General features: G+C 37.4%; 1 protein-coding gene across 2 annotated transcripts in view; it reads right to left on the bottom strand.

Moving 5' to 3' along the window:
* Positions 1-26435, bottom strand: part of LOC150075350 (sushi, von Willebrand factor type A, EGF and pentraxin domain-containing protein 1-like) — a 253397-nt gene that overhangs the window by 214645 nt on the left and 12317 nt on the right. For both annotated transcript variants that reach the window (XM_090388279.1, XM_090388280.1), the window contains exons 2-3: positions 13469-13672; positions 10283-10456 (exon numbers count right to left, since the gene is read on the bottom strand). In XM_090388279.1, the coding sequence (XP_090244405.1) occupies positions 10283-10456; positions 13469-13672 (378 nt within the window). The remainder of the gene's footprint in view (positions 1-10282; positions 10457-13468; positions 13673-26435) is intronic.

Here is a 26435-nt window from a genome sequence, read left to right as displayed (position 1 = left end):
AGGTTCGTCACGGCATCCGTAAGCTGGATTTGTCAGGGGAGCAAAAATCGGCTGATTTTCAGGCTGCAGCTTCATTTCGTGAGGTGTTTAGTGAAATAGTGGAAAAAAATGACTTGACGCCAGAACAGATTTATAATGCAGATGAGGCAGGGCTAATGTGGAAGTGTCTGCCTAATTCTACTTTGTCTGGTAGTAATGAGAAGGTAGCTCATGGGTTTAAGCAAAATAAAGAGCGTGAACTGTGTTCATTTGTACAAATGCATCAGGAAATCATAAACTAAAGCTGTGTGTGGTCGGCAAATTTGCTAAACCAAGGTGCTTTAAAGGCATAAGTAACCTTCCCGTACATTATCATGCACAGAGTAACAGTTGGATGGATGCAGGAATCTTTACCAAGTGGTTTCATTATTTGTTTGTCCCTAGTGTTAAAGAAAATTTACAAAAGAAAGGATTACCAGAGAATAGTAAAGTTTTGTTTCTCTTGGATAACTGTCATGCACCTCTTGCTGAAGAGCTAGTTAATGGCAACATTTTCGTGTGTTATCTTCCAGCTAATGTCACAAGTCTGATCCAACCAATGGATCGGGGATGATGCAAAACATAAAAATGTTTTACAGGTGCGACTTCATGCGGAAAATGACTAATTTTGACAGGACAATTCTGGATTTTCAGAAGAAATATAACCTCAAAGATGCTATCTACACTATCAGTTGTGCTTGAGACTGTGAGAAATGAAACTTTACGGAAATGTTGGAGAAAGTTGTGGCCAGCTGTGATATTTGAGAAGTCCTCCTCTGTCGAATTTGAGGAGTTTCCAGGCAATAGTGCAGCTGTTGATAGCACTGTTTATGATGAAATCTGAGTTAGTTGACGAAAGGAATTTGCCTTGATGAAGTCGACAACTGGCTTGTTGTGAATGAAGATAAACTAGTAACTCATACACTGAATACGGAAGACATTATAGAAGCTGTTGTGAATCATGGAAAAATGAAAGTTGCAGAGGAGGAAGAAAGCAATGACGATGTGTGTCAAGTGGGAAAAGTATACTGGCAGAGAGTTACTGCAGCATTTGAAACTTTAATAGCTTTTGCAGAACAGCAACCCTTCTTCACTTCTCAGCATCTTATGCAACTCAGGTGGTAGATGACTTTCATCAACCGGTGAAATACCACCACTTTGCTTATTGGAGGCTTGAAGTAGTGAAACCCATGTTTAGTCTCTAGAGCAAAGTTTCCGGCACCCCCCTCCCTCCATACTTCTCCTTCAACCCATGCACGGTACTAAGTACTTTTAAAATAAAAATAAAAAAATAAGCTTGCTTTCTTGCATCATATGTCTTTACTAATGCTAATGGGAGAGTGTTCCAGAAAATGAAAGTTGAAGGAATACATGAGGAAGAAGAAAAGGAGAGAGAGAGAGAGCAGGAATTATAGAAGCCAATTCAGAAGAAGAGTACCCATGGAAGTATCTACAGAAAAGGTATGCAGCACAAACTGAACACCTGTGAGAAGTGAAGGGGCTTCGTTAGAGATGGGTCATTAATTAACCTAACTGTCCTCATTTGAATCAGGTCTAAAGGCCTGAGAGAGGTTTTCAGGCATTACACCAGACGTGGGAATAATATTCAGTTGATAGCCTAAATAAATTTAAGGCTGAGCTGGACAGGCACCTCCGTAGCCAGGTGGGAAGGAGCAGCAGTACATAGCACACGCTTCTTGATTAGACCGGGGTTCGAGCCCGTCACCACCAAATACGGAGGATGCGGAAAGGTCAGGGAATGACCACCGCATATCCCGGAGCAATATGGCCTTAGTTGCTAATGCTCCAAATAACAAAAAAAACAAACAAGCTGAGCTGGACAGGTATTTAGAACGAACAGAGGGGTGAAATGGGAGCATTTTTTTTTGCAGATGCTGCATAAGCTTGCTTTCTTGCATCATATGTCTTTACTAATGCTAATGGGAGAGTGTTCCAGAAAATGAAAGTTGAAGGAATACATGTGGAAGAAGAAAAGGGGAGAGAGAGAGAGAGAGAGAGAGAGAGAGAGAGAGAGAGAGAGAGCAGGAATTATAGAAGCCAATTCAGAAGAAGAGTACCCATGGAAGTATCTATAGAAAAGGCATGCAGCACAAACTGAACACCTGTGAGAAGTGAAGGGGCTTCGTTAGAGATGGGTCATTAATTAACCTAACTGTCCTCATTTGAATCAGGTCTAAAGGCCTGAGAGAGGTTTTGAGGCATTACACCAGATGTGGGAATAATATTCAGTGGTAGGGCAGATTTGAAATTTGAGAGCAACAGAGAAATCCTAGTGTTTTTGATACAGAGGAAGCAATATTTGTGATGTGCTAGTGCCAAGAGAGATTTGAAGTCAGGGTAATCCCTAATAGAGAAATATGTGATCTTGTCTAGAAACCTGAGTGTCATCGAAGACAAACATTGGAGCAGAAGAAGGACTCAGTTTTAGAAGGACTGAAATCAACTAAGTTAACTTTGCCCCACTGGAGAATTATCTTGAGATCAGCATTTAAGGGATATTCAGCATTTAAGGTAGTGGATATTCAAAACGTTGCAGCTGTTTGTGCAGGGCAAGGTTTCTCAAATTGGAAAGTGGAATGCAACGTGCTATCATCAGAAAAACTATGGATAGCATTTCTGGTCAATGTAAGAAAGTCATTGATACACAAGAGGAAAAGAGTGGAAGAAAAATTGAACCTTGGGAAACATCAGCATTAGTGGAGAAATTAGAAGACAGAGAGCCATCTACCATCACCTGCAGTGAGGGGTCAGAGAGAAAACTGGATACCCATTTACAAAAAACAGTTGGCAAACCATAAGATGGAAGCTTATTTAGAATATCTTTAAGCCAAACATCATCAAAAGCCTTTGAAATGTCAAGAGCAACTGCTGGAGTTCAACCAAACTTTTTTACTGACTTTCCATAGATAGGTAACATAAGCCAGTGTATAACCAGTTGATTGACACTGATGGAATCCACCAGCGATCATTTAAGAGTTGCCTATTAATGGATTTCTCCATTACTTTAGAAATGGTAGAAGTAAGGGCAATGGGACAATAATTGGATGGGAGGGATTTGTCACCCTTTTAAGGAACAGGCTGGATATGAGCAAATTTTCAACCAAAGGGAAAACACAAGTGGAATAAGAAAGTGAAAAAAACAACACAGAATTGAATAAGATCAAGAGCACAGATTTTGAAAACAAGTGGAGAAATACCATCAGCAGGACCTGGCACTTTCCTGGCATTAAAACTGTTCAAAATTTTTCTGACATCCTTTTGATGGAACAGCACAGGAGGCATTGAATGGAATGTATTGAGAATGGCAGGAGGCAGGTTACGAAGATCATCAATACATGAGTTAGAAGAAAAGTATGCTAGCAGGTCACCTTTATCTTCAGCTGAAGTGGCAATAGAGCCATCCAGTTTTGAGAAAGGTTGGAACAGAGATGGGCAAAAGTTGTGGCTAATAACTTTGGCAAGAGACCAGAATGGTTGACTATCATTTGGGCAAGAAGCAAGTTTTTCTACTCATAGCCTGATCAAAATCTAGTTTAGATTGATTAATAACCGCTTTACAATTGTTGCGAGTTTTTGTGTAAGTAGAAATGAACCTAAAGATTTGGATGCCAGTAAACTTCAATATGCAACTGAAGTTTAACATTTACAAATGAAAAGTACTGCATATGGGTAGCAGTAACTGCAAAGAAACGTACCAACTGTATGGTACAATACTCAGGGTAATGGAAAATGAAAAAGACCTGGAGGTAATTGTGCAGCCAAATATGACGTTTTCTGGCCAGCAGTGCAGACAGGCTGCCAGAACACGTCATGGGGTCTTGTGGTGACTATCCTTTTGTATAAGGCAATGATCAGGCCACACCTTGAGTACTGCGTACAGTTCTAGAGTCCTCATTTTAGGAAGGATGTAGAGTTGCTAGAACGAGTACAGAGAAAGGCAACAAGACTGATGAGGGGAACTCATTAGTCTTGTTGATGTTTAAGGCTTAAGTTCTGACTAAAAAATAAACTTATAAGATATTTTAATGTCATAATCAACACCTTATCTGCTCCGGGTCAATATCTTTTATATATTTCTAATCTCATCCCTGATGCCCTTAGACATGCCTGATAGGAAAATACAACTCTCCAAAGTGCTTATCAAATATTTCTCCAACAAATTACACATAGCTTTCCTACAAAAATGCTTATATCACAACGTCATCCCCAAATTCGCCCGCATTTTTCCCAAAAATAACTGTAAAAAATACCCACATATCATACACCGCACGTCTATCGCGATCATACGTGAAGAACTTAAGAAAAGATTTAACAAAAAACACCAACTTTTAAACTGTATACACCAATTACGATTCTTTCTCAAAAGAAACATGCCACCGGGACGCCTGGATTGAATATATTAACCACAACAATATACATATCAACGCCACCATCCAACACATAGCACAAAAACACACCAAAAAATGGAACACACTCACATCTAAAACCCCCCCAAAAATCTCCACCGTTAACCTCTCCTCAAAATCCTTAACCCCTTCCGAACTCTCCGGCCTACAATTTGGCTTCAATTTTGCCATTAAAGAACAACACTATCCAATAAAAGATTGTATAATCGAACTCCAGTCTAAACTCGATCAACATCCCGATAAGTGGCGACTTATACACCACTCTAATAGGATAATAAATTCTAAACTCACATCTCTTCCTAACATAAAAAAACAACAACTCTCGGATTTACAAAGACTAAGCAAAATCCCAAATATCATCATCCAAAAAGCTGACAAAGGAGACACAATCGTTATCCTGGACAAGAACACCTACACAGAAAAAATGGAGTTAATTTTAGCCGACCAAGATACATATACAAATGACAGCAACCACAACATTACAAAACTTAAAAATAAGCTTGATACAATTCTCAGAAAACTCAGACAGAACAAAGAAATCAACCTCTTTACATTACAACAGATAGGTATTCGCAACAACATTCTGCCCCACATGTTCGGAATAACCAAGTTACACAAACCTGGCCACCCACTAAGACCTATCGTTTCTTTTAGTAAATCAGCTTTTGCTAATTTATCCACCTTCCTTGTCAAAATTATATCCCCGCTCACTCGATTCTCTACATTCAAAATTAATAATACCAACCAAGCATTCCAAAAAATCAGCAACACCACCATATCCGACGGAGACGTATTAGCTTCTTTTGACGTCATATCCCTATACACTAATGTGCATATTCCTTTCACCCTGCAAGCATTACGCGTACTCCTAACAGCTGATGACACTTTAACAAAACATACCTCTCTTTCAGTTGACCACATCCTTGAACTTACCACTCTTTTACTAGACGCTAGATATTTTAGATTCAACAATAAAATTTATCGACAAACATTTGGTTTACCAATGGGTTTAGGCATTTCTGCCCCCCTTTCTGAAATTTATCTCGCCATTATTGAAAACCAAATTTTACAACCTTTCCCCTCTGAAATTAAATTATACATCCGCTATGCCGATGATATCCTAATAATAGGCAACAGAACAACTATAGACAATCTTTTTTTAAAATTCAATACAATACATGACAGGCTAAACCTTACCCTTGAAATCGCAACGGACAACCAGATTAATTTTCTTAACCTCACTATTTATACAACAGACACAAATTTAAATACCAAGATTTTCAGAAAAAATACGCACACCGGTAAATATCTACATTTCACTTCACATCATCCCCTTAGTACCAAAAAAGCTGTCCTACACAACCAAATCTACAACGCTATCAAATTCACCTCTTCACAAAACGATCTACACAATGAACTTCAATACCTTACTGATAAATTCATAGCTAGGAGCTATCCCCCTCAACTCATCCAACACACAATATCCACCGTTAAAAACAGTATTAATAACCCCACCAGACACAGTCACAAGACAAATACTCGCATAGTTCTCCCTTACCATAGTGAACTCGCAGCACAATTCCGACATACATTCAAAGATACCGACATCTCCCTCACCTTCTCCACTTACAATAAACTAGGTTCCCTATTTAATTCTTACAAAGATACACACAAATATCCCATCAATGATCTCAATAACTTAATATATCTCATAAAATGCCAACCGTACTGCGACACCTGTTACATCGGCAGCACAGCCACCAAATTCGGTTCCTCCACAACTTCCAATACCCGCTCATACTACCACTTCAACAGTTTCAAGACAAGTCAATCCTGCACTGAGTTAACAACCCATGCTCAAACCCACAACCACACCCCCCCTTGTTGACTCTACCATCACTATTATTAAACTTAGATCGAGCTACAGAATTCTTCAATATGAAGCCCTCACCATCGAATGGTACCGACACCATTCTGATCTCAACATTATTAACGCTAAACTTCCCTTCAACCTTTCACCGGCTTGGAACCTCTCGCGGCTAAAGTTCCCACGTGTCAAAAAGAGCATCATGGGAGTTTAGATAAACTTTAAAATACAACACGCACTCACTTCTCTTCCATTTGCCAACTGATGACGGTTTACTCACGAAAGTCCATCGTAACGACTATTGGCACCACCGGTCTTCTCTCTTTTTTTCATTTTTCATTTACGTCTTTTAACCTCTTTATGACAACCAAGGATTGGAGATCTGCATTTCTACTTCCTTGCGCTCATTTTAAAATCTGTTTAAAATATTTTCATCCCATTCCCCGCCTTAGTTCTATTTAATGCTTCTTTCAACCTAAATTTAACCACCATCTACCAAAAAATTTTATTGCAGATTTATACAAGGTGAGTACCGTTTTCTAAGCATTTGCTATTCATTTTTTAGTCAGATTTATCACGGTATTATAAGGATACTATAATTTCACTATTGGCTTAAGTTCTGCAAATTGCAGCATCTGGAGACTAGGCACCTACGAGGTGAGCTGATTGAGGTGTATAAGGCTTTGAATGGTTTGAGCAAGTTCAATGCTGATTGGATTCTTCCCCTTGCTTATATTACAAACCTGAGGGGACATAAACTCAAACTGAGGAAAGACAGTTGTAGAATACATGCGCAGAAATTTGCCTTTAGCCAGCGGATAACTGATTGCCGGAACAAAGTTCCATCTGTCACTGTGGAATTTGGTAGTTTAAATAAATTTCAAGGAAGAACTGGATAAATGTTTGGAGCAAATGGATGAGTGAAATAGGAAGGGTTTTTTTTTTTTTGGCTGATGCTGCATAAGCTTGCTTTTTTTTTTTTTTTTTTTTTTGTTAGTTGTTGCCGCATTGGCTTCTGTGGCCATAATGCACCTCCCAAAGTTTTTGCATTTTACTCTGATCCAAGCCCACGGCAGGATTCGAATCCATGACCTTTGGGTTGCCAGGCAGGCACTTTACCCACCTGGCTAGCTCGGTCGGCAAGCTTGCTTTCTTGCATCATATGCCTCTGCAAATGCTAATGAAACATTCTTATCTTGATCAACCTTAATTGAAAAACCAACGTTTTGATAAAGGGTGTGATTTTAGGGTGAATAAAGTATAGAGTTGGAATAAAGTATAGAGTATATAAAGTTGGAATAAAGTATTTCATACTTACATGAATAATTTCACTGACACGATCTGAGTAAACATTGATATCAAAAGACTTAAAACAATAATCCAACCAAGAAAAATAAGAATAGAAATTGCACAGATCATCCCATTGTTTTATTGTAGTAGTAGTAGTAGTAGTGGTGGTGGTGGTGGCATGTGATGCAAGAAAGCAAGTGTATGAGCTTATGCAGTATCAGCCAAAAAAAAAAATCACACCATTCCCTACAAATGCCTGTCCAGTTCCTCCTTAAATTTATTCAACCTATCAACTTCCACAACAACAGATGGAAGTTTGTTCCAGCGATTAACCACCCGCTGGCTAAAGGCAAATTTCCGCACATCTATTCTACATCTGTCTTTTCTTAATTTGAATTTATGCCCCCTTAGGTTCGTAATCTGAACACGTGGAAGAATTCAGCGTGCTCAACCCATTCATGGCCTTATACACCTCAATCAGATCACCACGCAGGTGCCTAGTCTCCAGCCACTGCAATTTGCAGAACTTAAGCCTCTCTTGGTAAGAGGATCCCTTCATTCCCCTCACCAATCTTGTTGCCCTTCTCTGTACATGCTCAAGAAAATCAACATCCTTTCTAAAATGAGGCCTCCAGACCTGTACGCAGTACTCAAGGCGTGGCCTGACCATTGCCTTATACAGAGGAACAATCACCTCCTTTTCCCTGCTAGCAAAATTCCTATATATCATTGACAAAGCCCCATGACCTGCTCTGGCAGCCTGTCTGCATTGCTCAGAAAACTTCATATCTGACTGTGCAATTACTCCCAGGTCTTTTTCATTTTCTACCACCTTAAGTGTAGTACCACACAGTTGGTATTTTTCTCTCGGGTTACTTCTACCCATATGCAGTACTTTGCATTTGTCAAGGTTGCCACTTCAGTTGCCACTTCTTAGCCCATCTGCTCAAATTATCTAGATCTTGTTGCAGTAGCACACTACCATTACTGTCATTAACAACCCTGTCAACCTTTGTATCATCTGCAAACTTCGACACTAAGCCTGATATACCTTCATCAATATCACTGATAAATATACAAAACAACAGTGGACCCAACACCGAACCCTGTGGGACTCCACTAATAACATTAGTCCACGAAGAGCAGCACCAATTGATTACCACCTTCTGTCTTCTCCCACTTAACCATCCTTTTATCCATTGTAGCAACTTACCCTTAATACCATTCTGCTCCAATTTGTACAGTAGTCTTCCATGCACAACAGTGTCAAAAGCTTTCCTGAAATCCAAATATATGATATCAAAATTACTTTTTGCATCCAGTTCCTTTGTAACCACAACATAATAACCAATCATATTTGTCAGACAAGACTTTCCCTTAACAAACCCATGCTGTGTCTGAATTATTGCTGCAGTCTTGTCTAGATGATCTTGCAATGCATCTTTAACAGTCAAACCATTATTTTACCCGGAACAGAAGTTAAACTAACTGGTCTGTAATTACTCGTGTCACCCTTTGATCCCCCTTTGTGAATTGGGGATACATTTGTACATCTCCAGTCCATGGGAATCTCCCCTGAGTCCAAGGATGCTCTCATAATTATGGCTAAGGGTTTGCTTAGTTGGTTTCCTGCCTCCTTTAATATAACTGGATAGATCCCATTCACCCCAGGTGCTTTTCTTATGTTTAACTTCAACAATTTCTCCTCCACTTTGCTCTCAGTTATTACAAAATAATTAAGTACCCTGCTACAATTTGATAACCTTCTGCCATTTTCAAACCTTAATAATTCCTCACGTGTGAATGTAGATGCAAAATACTCATTCAGTTTGTTTGCTATCTGAGCAGGATCATCAACAGTCGAACCATCAATGTCAAGTGGACCAATCAGATTCAACCCCTTCCTTTTAGAGTTTATATAAGTAAAGAAATCCTTGCTGTTTTTCTTAGCATCTTTTGCCAAAAGATTTCTCGTAATCTGCCTTCGCCTGCCTAACCTCCTTTGTGACCTGATTACAAACTAGCTTATATCTGCCATAGGCTTCTGAGCCACTTGATAATTTATATGCATCCCATGCATTTTTCTTGTCTGTTACGAGTCTCATTAGTTCATTTGATAACCATTTAGGCCTAAACCTTGAACAATATTTCTTAATAGGCTTTTAGTAGCATCCATGATTAATTCCTTGAATGCTTCCCACTTGGAATTTACTGTTGGTAACATCGTCAGTTGATCCCACTGTACAGAATTTAAAAACTGTCCGAGACCACCGTACTCACCTTTACGGAAGCAAAAACCCTTTCCTTTACCCCTGATGGTAATTAAATCTTTAAGTAAATCCCACATCAGCATACTGTGATCACTGCCACCTAGTGGTTTCTTTATTTTTGTGTTCTGGCAGCGAACGTGTTAATATTATATTGCAGTAATTAGGATCAATATTTGAAAATTATATGAAATACTGGACATTACATGCAGGAAATACAGGCCATGTTTTAAATATACATGAAATATATGTGCAATTACCATGTTTCAAAGTTTTTAATTCAAAATTCTGACAATATTCAGTACTGTTTTTTTCTGAACTTGTCCATGGAATTCAATATTCATTCAATTAAAAATATTGTAAATTTGAATTGCAAAAATTTCTATTATTCAAAATAAAACAGTGATATTTACTTTTGCATTTAGGAAGTCTACCTGTCCATGACCCTAATGCTGTGCAAAATCTCTGAGATTGGCCTATAAGTTTGTATCCTTCGTGACAAATATATTGCACCCTGTTAGGAAAAGTAAAAAGGGATCCAACTCTCTGACTGTCCACCACAGAACCTGGATCACCACAAGATGTAGCTGTAACAAAACATAGAACATCTTAATGAGAAAGACAAAATAGAACCATGAATAAATCATAGAATCTACAAGATGTAGATGTACTAATGATAATAAAAATCATTAAAATTTTTCAAAAAGATTTTCAATATAACTATTTCAGTTATATGAATATTTTTAAAAATAATTATACAACTGAAATAGTTTATACTAGCTTGTTTACTATTGTTAGATATCATTGTGCTTCTTGTAAAAATGTCAATAACTTATTTTGTTCATTCTTAAATAATTCTTAGTCACTATATTCATAAGGTTACCCTGATTCCTGGACATGTCCAGTGATGTCTGGCCAAGATTTTAAATACTATCCAAGGTTTTTTTTTAATCATCGGGACTGGCTGTGCCAACATATACTGTCATAGATATTGAAAGATCAAAGTTGTAGCTACCACAAAAGATGCATGACTCATTCTTTAACTGTTTCCTCTGATTTATTTATTATGATAAAATAGTGAACTCCTCTGGCTGTGAGTATAAAATGATATTTTTTTACTTTTTTTACTTACTTAATTTTTTTTTACTTTTTTTTTTTTTACTTAATTTTACTTTCTCGACATGATGTAGCTGTCTATATGACTTTTATTTTTTCCTCTCTCTATGAGGTAGTCACAAAAAAAAAAAACATTCATCACATTCACTTTGTATTGGTCCATTTTGGGATGATATTTGCTAGTATTTGTGAATTTATCAATATTAGAAAACTACAACTATTTAACAATTCATAAATACTAATTGAATATATATATTCAATTACATTCATATAATGGGAACTTTAATTCTATATGAGGTGTGGCAATAAAGTTCTCAGATGGGTACTGTTGCAGTCATGTTCAATGAGTTTGAAAATAAATGGAAGTGGTATATGTATGTTGTTGTTCAAACTTCCTCCAACAGATGGTTGTAGGGAGACTCTCTAGTAGGCTGACAGATGAAAAGTAAAAAACAGTTTCATTAGTAGCATTAATGTTCCCAATTGTGCCATTGCAAAATTGGGAACATTAATTTCCACTTTGCTCTCAGTTATTACAAAATCATTAGTAGCATTAATGTTCCCAATTTTGCAATGGCACAACAAACAAATATCAAATTTTGCTTTAAACTGGGAAAATCTGCAACAGAAACATATGAAATGCTATTGTTTCATCACCATAAACAGTGCGTTTGAATGGTATAAGTGGTTCAAACATGGATGTGAGGATGTTCGCGATAACTCAAGAAGTTGGCATCCATCAACCTCTCCAAATGAGGACAGAGTTGCAAGTGTTCGGGAAATTGCAGCAAGAGATCATCATGAATGATGGCTGATGAGTTGGATATGAATAAGGAGACAATTCATCAAACTCTGCATGATGATTTAGAGAAAAGGAAGGTCTGTGCAAAATTTACATTGCCGACCTCATGGATGAGTAGAAGCAATGAAGTGTCATCATGCAAAGCCTTCATCCAGACTTGTCAAGACAATCCTAATATCCTCAACTGTATTGTCACTGGAGATGAGTGTTGTGTGTTTCAATACATCCCAGAGACAAAATGTCAGAGCATGCAATGGAGTTATGTCCAAAGCCCAAAAAAGTTTTGTTTACGGAAGTCCAGGGCTGAGACAATGCTGGTGTGATTCACAAGGAATATATACATGAATAGGAGAGAGTCAATGCTACGTTCTATGTACAGGTGCTTCAAAGGCTATTGAACTGCATTTCCCAGGTGAGGCTGCAATTTCAAGAGAAAGGCAGCTGGTTCTTGTTGCATGGCAATGCCCCTGCCCCTTCCATACTTGTAAAAATATTGCAAAACTTTATGTGAGAACTGAATGCTGTAGCAGATTTAATACAAAATTCTCTTTTTGAAAAATAATTTTAAAATGATAAAATCTGTAACAGCCACTAGTAAGCCAACATTGGTCATAAATACTTCAGAGAAATAAGTTCACTCACCATTTTCAGATAATTAATTAGAACAAAACAGAACAGTTTACAGGAAATCTGAAGAAAAAGAAATTCTACCGAAACTATCTTGTTTGGTAGTGCTAGTCCATAAGTACCACTACCTGGATAAATTAGTTATTCACATTTGGCCAATTTGTCTAAATAGGCAGGAATTTATGAAAGGTCATTAATGCATAGCAAGATGCATTGATGACCTTTCATAGATTTTATGAGACTGGCTGTCACAGGCCTGGACATCATATAAAGGGCCCTTACCTTGGAAACTATAAAAAAAGAAGAAATGGAGGGAAAAGGTTTTTTTTTTTTTTTTTTGGCTAGGGGCCACTTTACTCAATAAATGAAAAAATGAAATGGCTCTTGATACCCATGAATACACATAAGAGATACTGGTTGAAATTTGTAGCCAGCATTTCTAACATCATCCATTAATGAAACAATGACTTCTCCCCATGTCGAATATAAATAAATAAATTTTTTATGTATGCTTCTTTTTTCAACTGAATTTTTTAATCATGAATATCATACAGATTAAACAATCTATTCAAATATTCTATCTGTAGTTTTATGATAATTACCAAAAAACAAATGAGCAGAAGAGTTAATTAGCAAATTTATAATGCTACAAAATCTGAAAATGAAAATTGCTTAAAACTTTGGAGGAGTGCAAATTATACCCTCCCCCAGATCCACCCTTATCAACAACACAATAAATCAGTAAATAAATAAATAACTCTTTACTGCCAAAGATATACATACCAACAGTGAAGTACATATATGAAGGCAAAGTTCATTTTTCCATGGCTGGAAAAATGGTCAGGGGATAAATTACACAATATCCAGCAAAAATTAAAACATCCAGAGTTATTAACTTATGGATTTTGAAACGACAAATACCATACTAAGTGCTAATTATTAAAAAATTACTTAAAAAACTTTCACAATTTAGTCAACTGCCTACCTTTATAATGTGTTATAATGGTAGGCAATTAAATAAAAAAGCCTCTGTGCATTCTTTCTAAATACTTACGTCGACAGGATAGTGAGAGTTTGGTCCACTGGGGTTTGTTGTGTCTTCCCAACTTCACACACTGAATGACAGCTTCCTGTTCATCTGTCAGATAGCCATAATTGCAAGTGTAAGTAACCTGCATTTCAACAGGATATGGTCCTTCACTCTCTGAGGGCGTAGCATTTTCAACTGTCGGTGGCTCACTACATTCGTCATCTTTGGCTGAAATAAAAGAATTTTCATGAATGTGAAGTCTCATAAATGTGAGAAATAATATGAGAATCCCATACACATCTACTGAACATTAAATAAATTTAAAAATAAGTAGTAATAAATCTTGAGGAAGTTATAAAACTTCAATCCACATATCAGAGATGAATTTTTTTCAACAAATACACATCCAGCAATTATTCCTGTGAATGCATGTGATAAGGTCTTTGAAGACAACATTACTAAAATCATGTGATGTAGTTGTGTTGGTTCAATTTACACTAAGGCAACTAAGGCCATGACGCATTGAAACATTGTGCACATAGATGGGATCCCTTCATGTGACCAGGCAGTGATTGTCACCATGGCTAACAGTAAATTTGGGTCACTGACTGATAGCCATGACCAGAGATGGAACTACGGTGGGGCGAGCAGGGCCCAAGCCCCAGGCACAACATTTTAAGGGTGCACTTGATCAGTTATGCATTTTAAAATTGCTTCATTTTTGATTTAATTTCAGTTAAGCCTCTGTTTAACGACCTCCTTTATAGTGAATATTTTTGAATTCCTCTTGGTAGTTACATTTAAAACAGTTTCCGTAGAACAAAGAAAATTTCTATATAACGAATGGATTACAAGAGACTTAACTTTGTACGTACTGTTCCCACCTTTGGTTTTTAGGCAATTAGAAAGCATGAATTAAGGGTTAAAGGGATTACTGTTCCACAATGTAAGTGGTGCCCGTAAAACCTATGTAGCCACCTATGCCACATACCGAGAAGTCGTGCTAGTCAACTGCTTTCCATAGCCATTCAGAAGATTAAGGCATATTCCCGACACAGATAATAACCTCTGGTCAACCCGTGCTGCCGTTTCCCTTTACTCCGCCAAGCAGTCATCTGTTTTTCGGAGAGATGAGTGATCCACGCCTTTCAGTAAATTTCTCCTGTCTATGTTTATATGGTCGCAATAGCTGAATATCTGAGTAATTCTGACATTTTGGACGGTATTCAAAGAATTAGTGACAGTAGCAACATTAGGGGGGAATGAGGGCAATTAAGATATTAAATAAACTTTCCAAAGATGAAATGCCAGGCAGATTTTGAAACTTTTCATTGCGGCCTTCACTGTGAAGGAAATGTTCCTGAAAATACAGTATATTTGAGCATCCCCAGCTATTTAAATCTAGATATACAGTGAACGGGGTTATGAAATTTTGTGAAGAACAATGCTGTTTGTTTGTTTGTTATTTGGTTTTTAGGAGCATTAGCAACTAAGGCCATATTGCTCCAGGATATACGGTGGTCATTCCCTGACCTTTCCGCATCCTCCGTATTTGGTGGTGACGGGCTCGAACCCCGGTCTAATCAGGAAGCGTGTGCTACGCACTGCTGCTCCTTACCACCTGGCTACGGAGGCACCCACGAACAATGCAACACAATGAATATTTTTATTAACAGGACCTGCATATAGTATGCACATCTTCTATTTCCAGTAATCATTTCAATAATAAACGAATAAAAACACAAAATCATTTCCAACTTTGAAGTTTAATTAACCATAGGGCTCACTGTGCAAATGTATCCCCAATTCACAAAGGGAGATCGAAGGGTGACACGAGTAATTACAGACCGGGTAAAATAATGGAGTCACTGGTTAAAGATGCATTGCAGGATCATCTAGACAAGACTGCAGCAATAATTCAGACACAGCATGGGTTTGTTAAGGGAAGTCTTGTCTGACAAATTTGATAGGATATTATGATGTGGTTACAAAAGAACTGGATGCAAAAAATAATTTTGATATCATATACTTGGATTTCAGGAAAGTGTTTGACACTGTTGCGCATGGAAGACTACTGTACAAATTGGAGCAGAATGGTATTAATGGAAAGTTGCTACAATGGATAAAAGGATGGTTGAGTGAGAGAAGACAGAGGGTTGTAATTAATGGGTGCTGCTCTTCGTGGACTAATGTTATTAGTGGAGTCCCACAGGGTTCGGTGTTGGGTCCTCTGTTATTTTGTATATTTATCAATGATATTGAAGGTATATCAGGCTTAGTGTCGAAGTTTGCAGATGATACAAAGGTTGGCAGGGTTGTTAATGACAGTAATGGCAGTGTGTTACTGCAACAGGATCTAGATAATTTGGGCAGATGGGCTAAGAAGTGGCAACTGAAGTTTAACCTTGACAAATGCAAAGTAACGTACCAACTGTGTGGTACTACACTTAAGGTGGTAGAAAATGAAAAAGACCTGGGAGTAATTGTGCAGTCAGATATGAAGTTTTCTGAGCAATGCAGACAGGCTGCCAGGGCAAGTCATGGGGTTTTGTCAACGATATATAGGAATTTTGCTAGCAGGGAAAAGGAGGTGATTGTCCCTCTGTATAAGGCAATGGTCAGGCCACACCTTGAGTACTGCGTACAGGTCTGGAGGCCTCATTTCAGGAAGGATGTAGATTTGCTTGAGCGTGTACAGAGAAGGGCAACAAGATTGGTGTGGGGAATGAATGGATCCTCTTACCAAGAGAGGCTTAAGTTTTGCAAATTGCAGTGGCTGGAGACTAGGCATCTGCGCGGAGATCTGATTGAGGTGTATAAGGCCTTGAATGGATTGAGCATGCTGAATTCTGATGGGATCCTTCCACTTGTTCAGATTACGAACCTAAGGGGGCATAAATTCAAATTAAGAAAAGACAGCCGTAGAATAGATGTGCGGAAATTTTCCTTTAGCCAGCGGGTGGTTAATTGCTGGAACAAACTTCCATCTGTCGTTGTGGAAGTTGATAGGTTAAATAAATTTAAGGAGGAACTGGACAGGCATTTGGAGGGAATGGTGTGATTTTTTTTTTTTTTTTTTGGCTGATGCTGCATAAGCTCATACAGTTGCTTTCTTGCATCACATGCCACTACTACTACTACTACATTTTACATTCCAGTGAATATCTAGTAGTTGGTTGCCATTGGCAACTAGCATATTTGCAACTTGCCAATATACATTTTTTATAGGTGAAACGAATCAAAGTCACTGTAAAGCACGCAGTGCAGATTTCATTGTTGACCATGATGGGTGTTTAGCCACAATGTCGGTGTCTTTTTGTTATTCACCCAAATTCCCATTAAGTAACTAAATAATATCAGTGTTAAGTCAATACTCAACATTCAACAGTGTAATTATGTGATTACAGCTTAATTGCGAATTGAGCTTGAACTTGGTAAGTTGAAGTTATATTATAAGGTGATGTGTAAATAAAACATTATTTCTACTACACATCTTCTTATTCTTTGTCTTCGCCTTTTCCCACGTTATATGGGGTCGGCATTCAATGTTCCCATTCTAACATTTACATTCTCTTCTTCTCCTCTAGCTGGACTAACTTCTTTAACCGGAACACATCTATTCTTTGGTTTTGGCATAGTTTTTATGACCGGATGCCCTTCCTGATGTCAACCCTCACCATTTATCTGGGTTTGGGATTTAAGCTGCCAATCTACTAAACTTGATGCAGCCATATAAATGGAGTAGCGCTTAATCAGTGGTGAAGCTTCCTCGTGATGTCACAATTTAATAATTTTATGCAATTTATGCCGAATTTCTAGTCACCACTGAACAAGCAGGTGGCACTGCTGTAGTTCTTTTATCTCCTGGATACATCTAAATGGCTGACTCGGTAGAATTACTGTGACCTTGAAAATACCAATAATGTATAACTCAGCAACACGTGAGTATTTTTAAATACAATTTGGTATCCTGAAAACTTCTACGTCAAAGCTATCAGGTAGCACAACTATTCTACTAAGAATTCCCAGTGGCTGATTATAGTTCCTTAAAATTTAATGACCTTGAAATTTCCTGTTTTGCTATACCCAAGAATAATAATGACAGCCATTTTAAAAAAAGTTCACAGTCGGAAAAATAAAACCACCTTTAGGTCCCAAATCTTAACCTATCACTCACCCACACTTATTTTATCTAAAATATAACTTCTTTTTGAGCAACATTCCCGAAAACCTTCTTTATTAATTAATTTTCATAGCGCACTAATTTAGCTAGCATACAGCTGGTGCCACCATTATTTCTACTACACATGATTTTGTGAAATTTTATTCGATCATTGCCTCCATGCTTCCCCATGAAATAAATCGCGTGACAGTGAATAAACTTCAGCAACTTAGTTTTTCACAATTATCTCTCCAAGAGAAAAATGCGATTAAAAAAGAAGGCCGCCCCACACCAAAGATTCAAATTTCTCAGCGGGGAATAAGTAATAATAAGAAATATATTCGCAATTTTAAAACTGAATGGTTCCAAAGGAAAAGTTGGCTTTGTGGTTGCGAAGTTAAAAATACATTTTTTTTCCCATGTTTACTGTTTGGAGGTGACTTAATGTGGACAAAAAGTGGCTTCACAAACATAAACAGAATGGAAAAAGAAACTCTAAAACATGAAAGTTTGAAGAAACATATTGATAATGTGATTTCACTATCGCTTTTAGGAAGCATAAATATTAGTGAGGCCTACAGACTTTCGATCTGCAAACATAACAGAAAAGTTACCAAGAATCGTGGTAGTGAGGCCTACAGACTTTCCAGTAATCTAGTGGGGCCTTAGTGAGGCCTACAGACTTTCAATCTGCAAACATAACAGAAAAGTTACCAAGAATTGGGAAGTATTATCTAAAATAATAGACTGCATTAAATTTTGTGGACAGTTTGAAATTCCTTTACATAGACATGGCGAAAAAGACAATTCTAAAAATCCAGGAGTTAATAAATTTTGCCTGCACATTAGATTACAATTTAAAGAACCATTTAAACCATGGCAGTGTGCTACTGCAACAGGATCTAGATAATTTGGGCAGATGGGCTAAGAAGTGGCAACTGAAGTTTAACCTTGACAAATGCAAAGTACTGCATATGGGTAGAAGTAACCCCAGAGAAATGTACCAACTGTGTGGTACTACTCTTAAGGTGGTAGAAAATGAAAAAGACCTGGGAGTAATTGTGCAGTCTGATATGAAGTTTTCTGAGCAATGCAGACAGGCTGCCAGGGCAGGTCATGGAGTTTTGTCAATGATATATAGGAATTTTGCTAGCAGGGAGAAGGAGGTGATTGTCCCTCTGTATAAGGCAATGGTCAGGCCACGCCTTGAGTACTGCGTACAGGTCTGGAGGCCTCATTTTAGGAAGGATGTAGATTTGCTTGAGCGTGTACAGAGAAGGGCAACAAGATTGGTGAGGGGAATGAAGGGATCCTCTTACCAAGAGAGGCTTAAGTTCTGCAAATTGCAGTGGCTGGAGACTAGGCACCTGTGCGGTGATCTGATTGAGGTATATAAGGCCTTGAATGGGTTGAGCACGCTGAATTCTGATGGGATCCTTCCACTTGTTCAGATTACAAACCTAAGGGGGCATAAATTCAAATTAAGAAAAGACAGATGTAGAATAGATGTGCGGAAATTTGCCTTTAGCCAGCGGGTGGTTAATTGCTGGAACAAACTTCCATCTGTCGTTGTGGAAGTTGACAGGTTAAATAAATTTAAGGAGGAACTGGACAGGTATTTGGAGGGAATGGTGTGATTTTTTTATTTTATTATTTTTTTATTTTATTTTTTTTTTTTTTTTTTTTTTTGGCTGATGCTGCATAAGCTCATACAGTTGCTTTCTTGCATCACATGCCACTACTACTACTATTTAGAAAGTAATGCTTTTAAAGGCATTTCAAAAACTATTCAGAATGATATTCTTGACTGTTTGCTGCAAATATGCCAGGATGAAATAAAAAGAGAAATGAAAGCAGCTTCATTCATAGCTGTCATGGCTGATGACACAACAGATGTTTCAGAATATAAACAAATGTTAATCGTTCTGAGATATAAACTGAATGGAGACATTTTTGTGTGTTTTTCCACTCCGGAAAACTAAACGGCAGATGGAATGTCGAAGTGCATTGTAGATCAGTTAGACATAATCCTCGAAGGAAATACTCAAAAACTGGTTGCTCAGACATTTGATGGCGCAAGTGTGATGAAAGGCAAGAAAGGGGGAAGTTCAGGCTAAAATAAAAGAAGTGTACAAAAATGCACATTTCATTCACTGCTATGCACACCAAATGACTCTAATGATGAGAAATGCAGCAAGTAGTACCAGAGATTCAAGAAGATTCTTTTCAAACCTCATGTCGATACCAACATTTTTCTCGAGATCACCACAGCGTCTCTCTGTTCTCAGAAAGCATATGGACAGCTTTTTCCATCTTGTAGGGGAAGGTTGGGCAACGTGTTGCCCAACCTTCCCCTACAAGATGGAACTTCAATATACGTACTGTGAACAGCATTTACAAAAATTCTGAATCCTTAAAAAAGTGCATGGAGGAACTACAAGTGATAGCAAACGCAGATAGGACAATTTCAGAAGCAACTGGAATTTTGCACGTCTTGAGTAATGAAAAATTTGAGTTCTGGTTAGAACTTTTCCATCAGATAATGCCTCACGCGGCGGTTATTTATAATCAAATGCAATCTTGAGAAGTTGAGGCAGTTAAAATACATGAATATATAGGAAACTTTAAGAATGCCATTCTAAAAATCAGGAATTCAATGTACTGTGAAAATCCTTCAAAAACACTCATGATTGAAGCGAAGGAAGTATGTGACTATATAAATGTTGACATAGGTGAGAGATATTCTTTTACAAAGCAATTAATTGCTGCTGAATTATTTAAAAAGGAGAACTTTGTTGTTATTTTTCATATGAAAATGCCCATGGAGGAAGTATGGGAGACTACTGAGGCAAATCTCACGATTGAAAGAGAAAAACTTCTTATGGAATTACAAGTTTTCTATAGCAGACATGATCTACACAATTATTGCAAATTAACTGACTCGCTGAAATTTATCTCAGAAAATAATCTAGTTGAAGTTCTTGGTGAACGTACAAAATTCATAAAGGTTCTTTTGACCATTCCGATGACTACTTCAGAGCCCGAACGCTGCCATTCGACATTAAAAAGAATAAAAACATTTTTAAGGAGCACTATAAACCAGGAAAGGCTAAATGCTCAAGCAATGCTTTCAACAGAGAAAAGCTTGGTCAACAGTGCACCAAACTTGAATGAAAAAGTTATTAATCTATTTTCAACAAATAAAAACCGAAGAATGGATTTTGTTTTTAAATAAAAATTCAAGTCTGTTAATGGTAAATGTCTAGTTGTTTTGTAGTATTTTTAACTTGCTTATTATTATTACTGTGTATGTCTTATAACCAAGGCAATTTAATGTAACTTTAAGATGCAGCACCCCCAAACATCAGTCACAAGCTGCCACTGGTTATAATGTTGAAAGTACTCTATATTATATTTTGCAATATTTTGTTTCTACGATTTTATACTAGATATATGAACATAAACTATCTGTGATTTTTTTATTCCTTTGTAGTTTATATTTATATAGAAACAAAGTCTCTGCAGATATAAATTAATGTTTGTAAGTTTCTTTTTCTTTGATATTTTTGTTTGGTTATATTCATTGTATTATTTAAATTATTTTATTAATAAATACTAGGGGGCTTTGCTTCCTGCTCGCTGCACTTGCTTCTTTTGATAAAATAAAATAAAATACTTACAGAAGCTTTCGACTCTTTGTGTGTCTCTTCATCAGCTATGAATACATAAATACGTTACTATATCTATATAATATCAATATAGATACACCATAGACAACTCTTAAAGAAAAACTACGATCGTAGTGTGAAAAGCATCATTTCCTCTGTATCTCATATTGTGCTCATCCTTCACGAGTTACCATGTATTGCACTATCTTGAATAAGTAATGCTTCACTAATAGATAAGACTATTGTCACTTATTCTCAGTGGGCACCATCACCCAGATGGCACCGTTTCAAAGCTTGCTGGCTTTTCATCGGTGGGTGCTTTTCACACATCGATCGTAGTTTTTCTTTAAGAGTTGTCTATGGCATATCTACACTGATATTATATTGATATAGAATCTGAAACTCTTAAAATATTGTGCCTCGTTGCATTTAGTTTATTTAAATAAATACATTACATATGGAAATCAAGAATGGTACTGTGTGGTCATGTTAGGTAAACATAGCGTGTGACCATGATTAAACATTTTACTGTGGTAAAACAAGCTTCTGTTACGTATTTTTGTATTTGTTACGTATTACCACATAACCCACATCTCTCTTCTCCCATTGACTGAATAAATATCATTAGGAGGAAAATTATTTTAATGCATGGAAAGATATGCAAATTATAAATCACTGCAATAGTAATTTTTATAAATTCATAAAGATTGACTACTTGCATATAACGGGTGCATACTTATATTACTTTTGTCCCAGGCATTGAATTGCCTAGTTCCGGCTCTGGCCATGACTCGATAAATGATTCGGATGGAACAACAACCTGCCAACCCAGCAGTAACTGTGCATGTAAATTAGCTGTATTCTTAAAATTATGTATACTGGTTTGTCTATTTCTGTTTTGCAGAATGAACAACCAAGTCAAAGAAGTAATGCAGAACCATCTAGACAGGAATGCAATTATGCTGCAGTTATAGCATAGATTTGTTAAGAGGCCATCTTCTCTGACCAACCTCATTGGATGCTGTGATGCAGAAACAAAGAAACCGGACTGGATGCAAAAAATAATTTTGATATCATATACTTGGATTTCAGGAAAGCTTTTGATACTGTTGCACATAAAAGACTGTTGCATAAATTGAAGCAGTGTGGTATTAAGGGAACGTTGCTGCTATGGATAAAGGGATGATTGAGTGGGTGAAGGAAGAGAGTAGTTATTAATGGACATGCTCTTTGCAGACTAAGGTTATTAGTGGAGTCCCTCATGGTTCAGTGCTAAGCCCATTGTTGTTTCCTATATTTGTTAATGATATTGATGAAAGTATATAAGGTTTAATGTCTAAGTTTTCAGATGATACAAAGTTTGGCAGGGTGATCAAGTTAGGCTACAGTAATCGATGTAAGCTACAGAAAAAAGATCTAGAAAAATCAGACAGACGGGCTGAGAAATGAGTTGAAGTTTAACATTGATAAATACAAGACTTAAATATTGTAATGCTTCTGCCTTTACAATATTTGAATCTTTATTTTATTTTTATTTTTTTTGAAAAGTTTATGAACACATGCAAAACAAATTAATATACACCAGTTATCATTGGTTTTAACATTTAGATGACACAACTAACAAAGTGCTCTAATTGGGTACAGGTTTAGTCACAGGATTTTCTAGGAGTGGGGGGTGATTATAGCTTATTGATTCCCCAGAATACTAAAGCAGTGTTCTGGGGAATCAATAAGCTATAATCATCATGTAATGTTAAAATATTCCATGTTATTTTTATCATATAGGGTGGAGTGGAAGTGGGGTTATAATCTCTTAAGCCCCTGTCCATTTTAACATATTGAGTGCAGAGCCGGATTTCCCATTAGGCACCACAGGCACAGTGCCTGGGGCCTACAAAGGAAGACAAAAATTAAAAAAAAAAAAAAAAAATAGCTCACTCTTTTTACTGTGACTAACGAAAGCCGAACTTGAGAAAACATGTGCACAATCGGCTCTAGGAGCTTCAATTCAATATGCATAAGCTATCTAGTGACTGTTCTCGAAACTAGAAAAATCTACATGATGGTCGCTCTGTCAATTGAAGTGGTTTATCATTTATTATACATAGTTGAAACGTGAGTCAAGTTAATTGACATGATTTGCAGTCAAAGTGTTAAAATAAAAGAAACATTTTACCCCCTTGTTTTAGCACATTTCGAAATAAAAGTGCCTAGGGCCAATGAACACCAAAATCCAGTCCTGACTGGGTGGAAAATTTTTGGAAGTTTAACAGCCTGAAAGTTGAGCAAAATATTAAAAAGCAAACTTATCAACTAGAATGGCATTCATAGAACACAGAGATTTTAGCTTATAATCAGTCTCTTAATATGTACAGAATGACGTGTTTTGCGATCTCTAGCAAATGGTTGCGTGACTTTTAATAACAAATTCTGTTTAAACAAAACATGATTTAATGCTTCTGCACCTAACAATTCGTTTACTCGCCTGTTCAACCGTCCCTTTTAAACCCTGATTTGTGAGTTATTTTAAACTCTGTGTGCCCAGGGAAAACATTCTAATAACGCTTGAAAAGAAGGGAAAAATGAATCATCACGATGGATTTCTGACGTCACTAGCGTTCAGGTACATCGAAAGATAACTTACAGCGCTACCGTGTGCCTGCGGTTAAGTGCTTCTTAAATATACAGTATATTTAAATAAAGATATAAAGGAGACAGAGTAAAGGAGGAGAAATCCGAAATCTGTTAATGACGTCCGAACAATTATTTGCGAACTTGAAAGGATTATTTTAAAAGATTTAAATCATAAAACGCAAATAAAAAAAAATTATAAACTGTTTCTTTACTAATAATATCGAAGGCCGATGTTGTAACGAAATAAAAAATGACGAGATAAATAAATAAAAAAAAAAAAATAGATAGAAATAAATAATTAATTAATATTATCTACATAGAGTTAATTAACTAACTAAAATAATTACTGTAAGTACTTTTGAGTAGCACGTAAAATACACTACCCTCCAAAAGTAAGCGTACACATATCGGTGTCACACTGAAGTCATTGTTATTCACTTCAATAGCCTGTTGGTGTCCCTTTGGCCGCTATGATACACTCCAGCCTCCTGGGTAGGCTTTCCACCAACCCCTAACCCTCGCTTTTTAGGGAGATGTGTAATTGGATAATCCCCCCGAAATTAATAACCCTCCATTCTTTACAGTCCGTGGCGTGGAGGCTCAGGAAGGACAACAGATTCCTTCCAATGGAAATGCTCCAAAACGTACAGGAGATGGATGTTGACTACAAGAAACATTGAAGACAAATCCTTCAGAAGACGTATCATCAGAGAGCAGCTTTCTTCTTCAGCTGAGTGGCTGTTATTGTTTTTCCTTGATCGGCATATTGCCATTACAAAAAAAAAAAAAAAAACTATTTTCACATTTTCCATGTTTACAACTTGTTTTTTCCTGTCTTACACCTTTTTATGTTAAACCCCTAGCATTGTTGCTGTTATGTAAAATTTTCATTTATTGTCACTGATTGCAATAAAGATATTATATATAACCATCCATTATTTCTACAGAACAATGCAAAATTGGACTCCCGAAGCAGGACATGCTGGTCAGCCACTCGACTTACGTTCCAACTCATCCAATAGGTGTTCCAAGGGCTCAAATCGGCGCTCTGCACTGCCAATTTCAACTTTTGTTTTTTTGGTGCACTCTTGATTATTTCAAGGGTCTGTGCCAAAGAAGTACCACATTGTGGAAGCATGGAACTGTCCAAAATTTTAAGATAGGCACTGGTTTTCTTGGTTCCCAGCACATAATCACCAATGATCATAAACAATACAACGAGAAACAGCGCCACTCCATAACCCTCCTCCTCCGAACTTCATTGTTTTTACAATACAATCCGGCAGCAGACGTTCTACAAGCATCTTCCCACCTACACTCGCCCATCTGATTGGAGTAGGGGAAACAGCGTGATTCGTCACTCCATAGAACCGATTGCCACTATTCTGTTGACCAATCAGGGCCGAATTTGAGGATATGTGGATCCTAGGCAAAAGTATTTTTGGGACCCGGTAAAGATTTCCCCATCTACGGTAGCCATTATGTCCATAAAAATGTTTATTATGAATGCTTTTGGATTAATAGTAATAATGATAATGATAAATGAATAGGTTTCGGTGCCGTTTAGTGAAGTCATGGCACGGGCGCATTCAAAGGACATATATATGAGGTCGCGTGTGATTGTCATGGGGTCGCGGACAGGAAAAAATTGGGACATCTGGGCTAAAGTCCGATAACTCCACTGGTATATACAAGCATTCACACACAAGTAGCAATAATCTCTATTGTATACAAACGTGGTATATACAATAGACCCTTCACAGCAGCAATGCCAGGAGTTAGTGGTTCGTGCACTTATCTAGATTCCAGCGGACTCACTGATGGCTAAAGCAAAATTGTGCGGAAAGAATACGAAGATAGTTTCCGGAAGAAGGCGTTCTGTGCGGCCGTAATCGCCGAGGAAGAAAGTTGGCGTCTCCTTATCCGTACTTTTATTATTCTCGCAGCGGCAGAGGGCATTATGGTAGAATTTTGTGTTTTTTTATATTGTGAATACAAAATTTTGTTTTATGGTTCGAGGGGACAGGGCCTCATGGTTTTAGGAGCGCTAGAACTTGTTTGCCTAGGGGTAAGATAGGCCCTGGGACAAATTACGGCGTTCATTGCACAGGAAATGCTGGACTGCTGACTGCGGTTCGCGATGCTTGATTTATGCGCCGCCGCTGCTAACCTATGTAACCTGAGCTTCGTTTGTAGTTCGTTCGTATAACTGCCACATTAGGGTCACTCGAGAACAATCTCATCTACCCATTATGTCCATAAATTGCGTATGTTCTCTGGTCTGTTTGCACGCTTTCCTGAACGGAAAATAGGAAAAGTTTCCGGTGTGAAGGGGAACCTTGCTATCCTCACCTGAGCCCAACTAATAATCACTCTAAGAACCTCAACCCCTGTTTACGCATTAAACTCTTAGTTGATGTTTTGTATGAATGTTAGGTTGATAGGTGAGGTGTGTGTGTGTGCTATGCGCCAAAACAGTTAAGGCCATGAAGAGTATATTGTCGGTAATTGCGTGTGCATTATTATT

Source organism: Mastigoproctus giganteus, chromosome 14, assembly GCF_048544385.1.
Source record: "Mastigoproctus giganteus isolate SK-2022 chromosome 14, ASM4854438v1, whole genome shotgun sequence".
Lineage (NCBI taxonomy): Eukaryota > Metazoa > Arthropoda > Arachnida > Uropygi > Thelyphonidae > Mastigoproctus > Mastigoproctus giganteus.
This window is presented reverse-complemented; position numbering and strand designations above follow the sequence as displayed.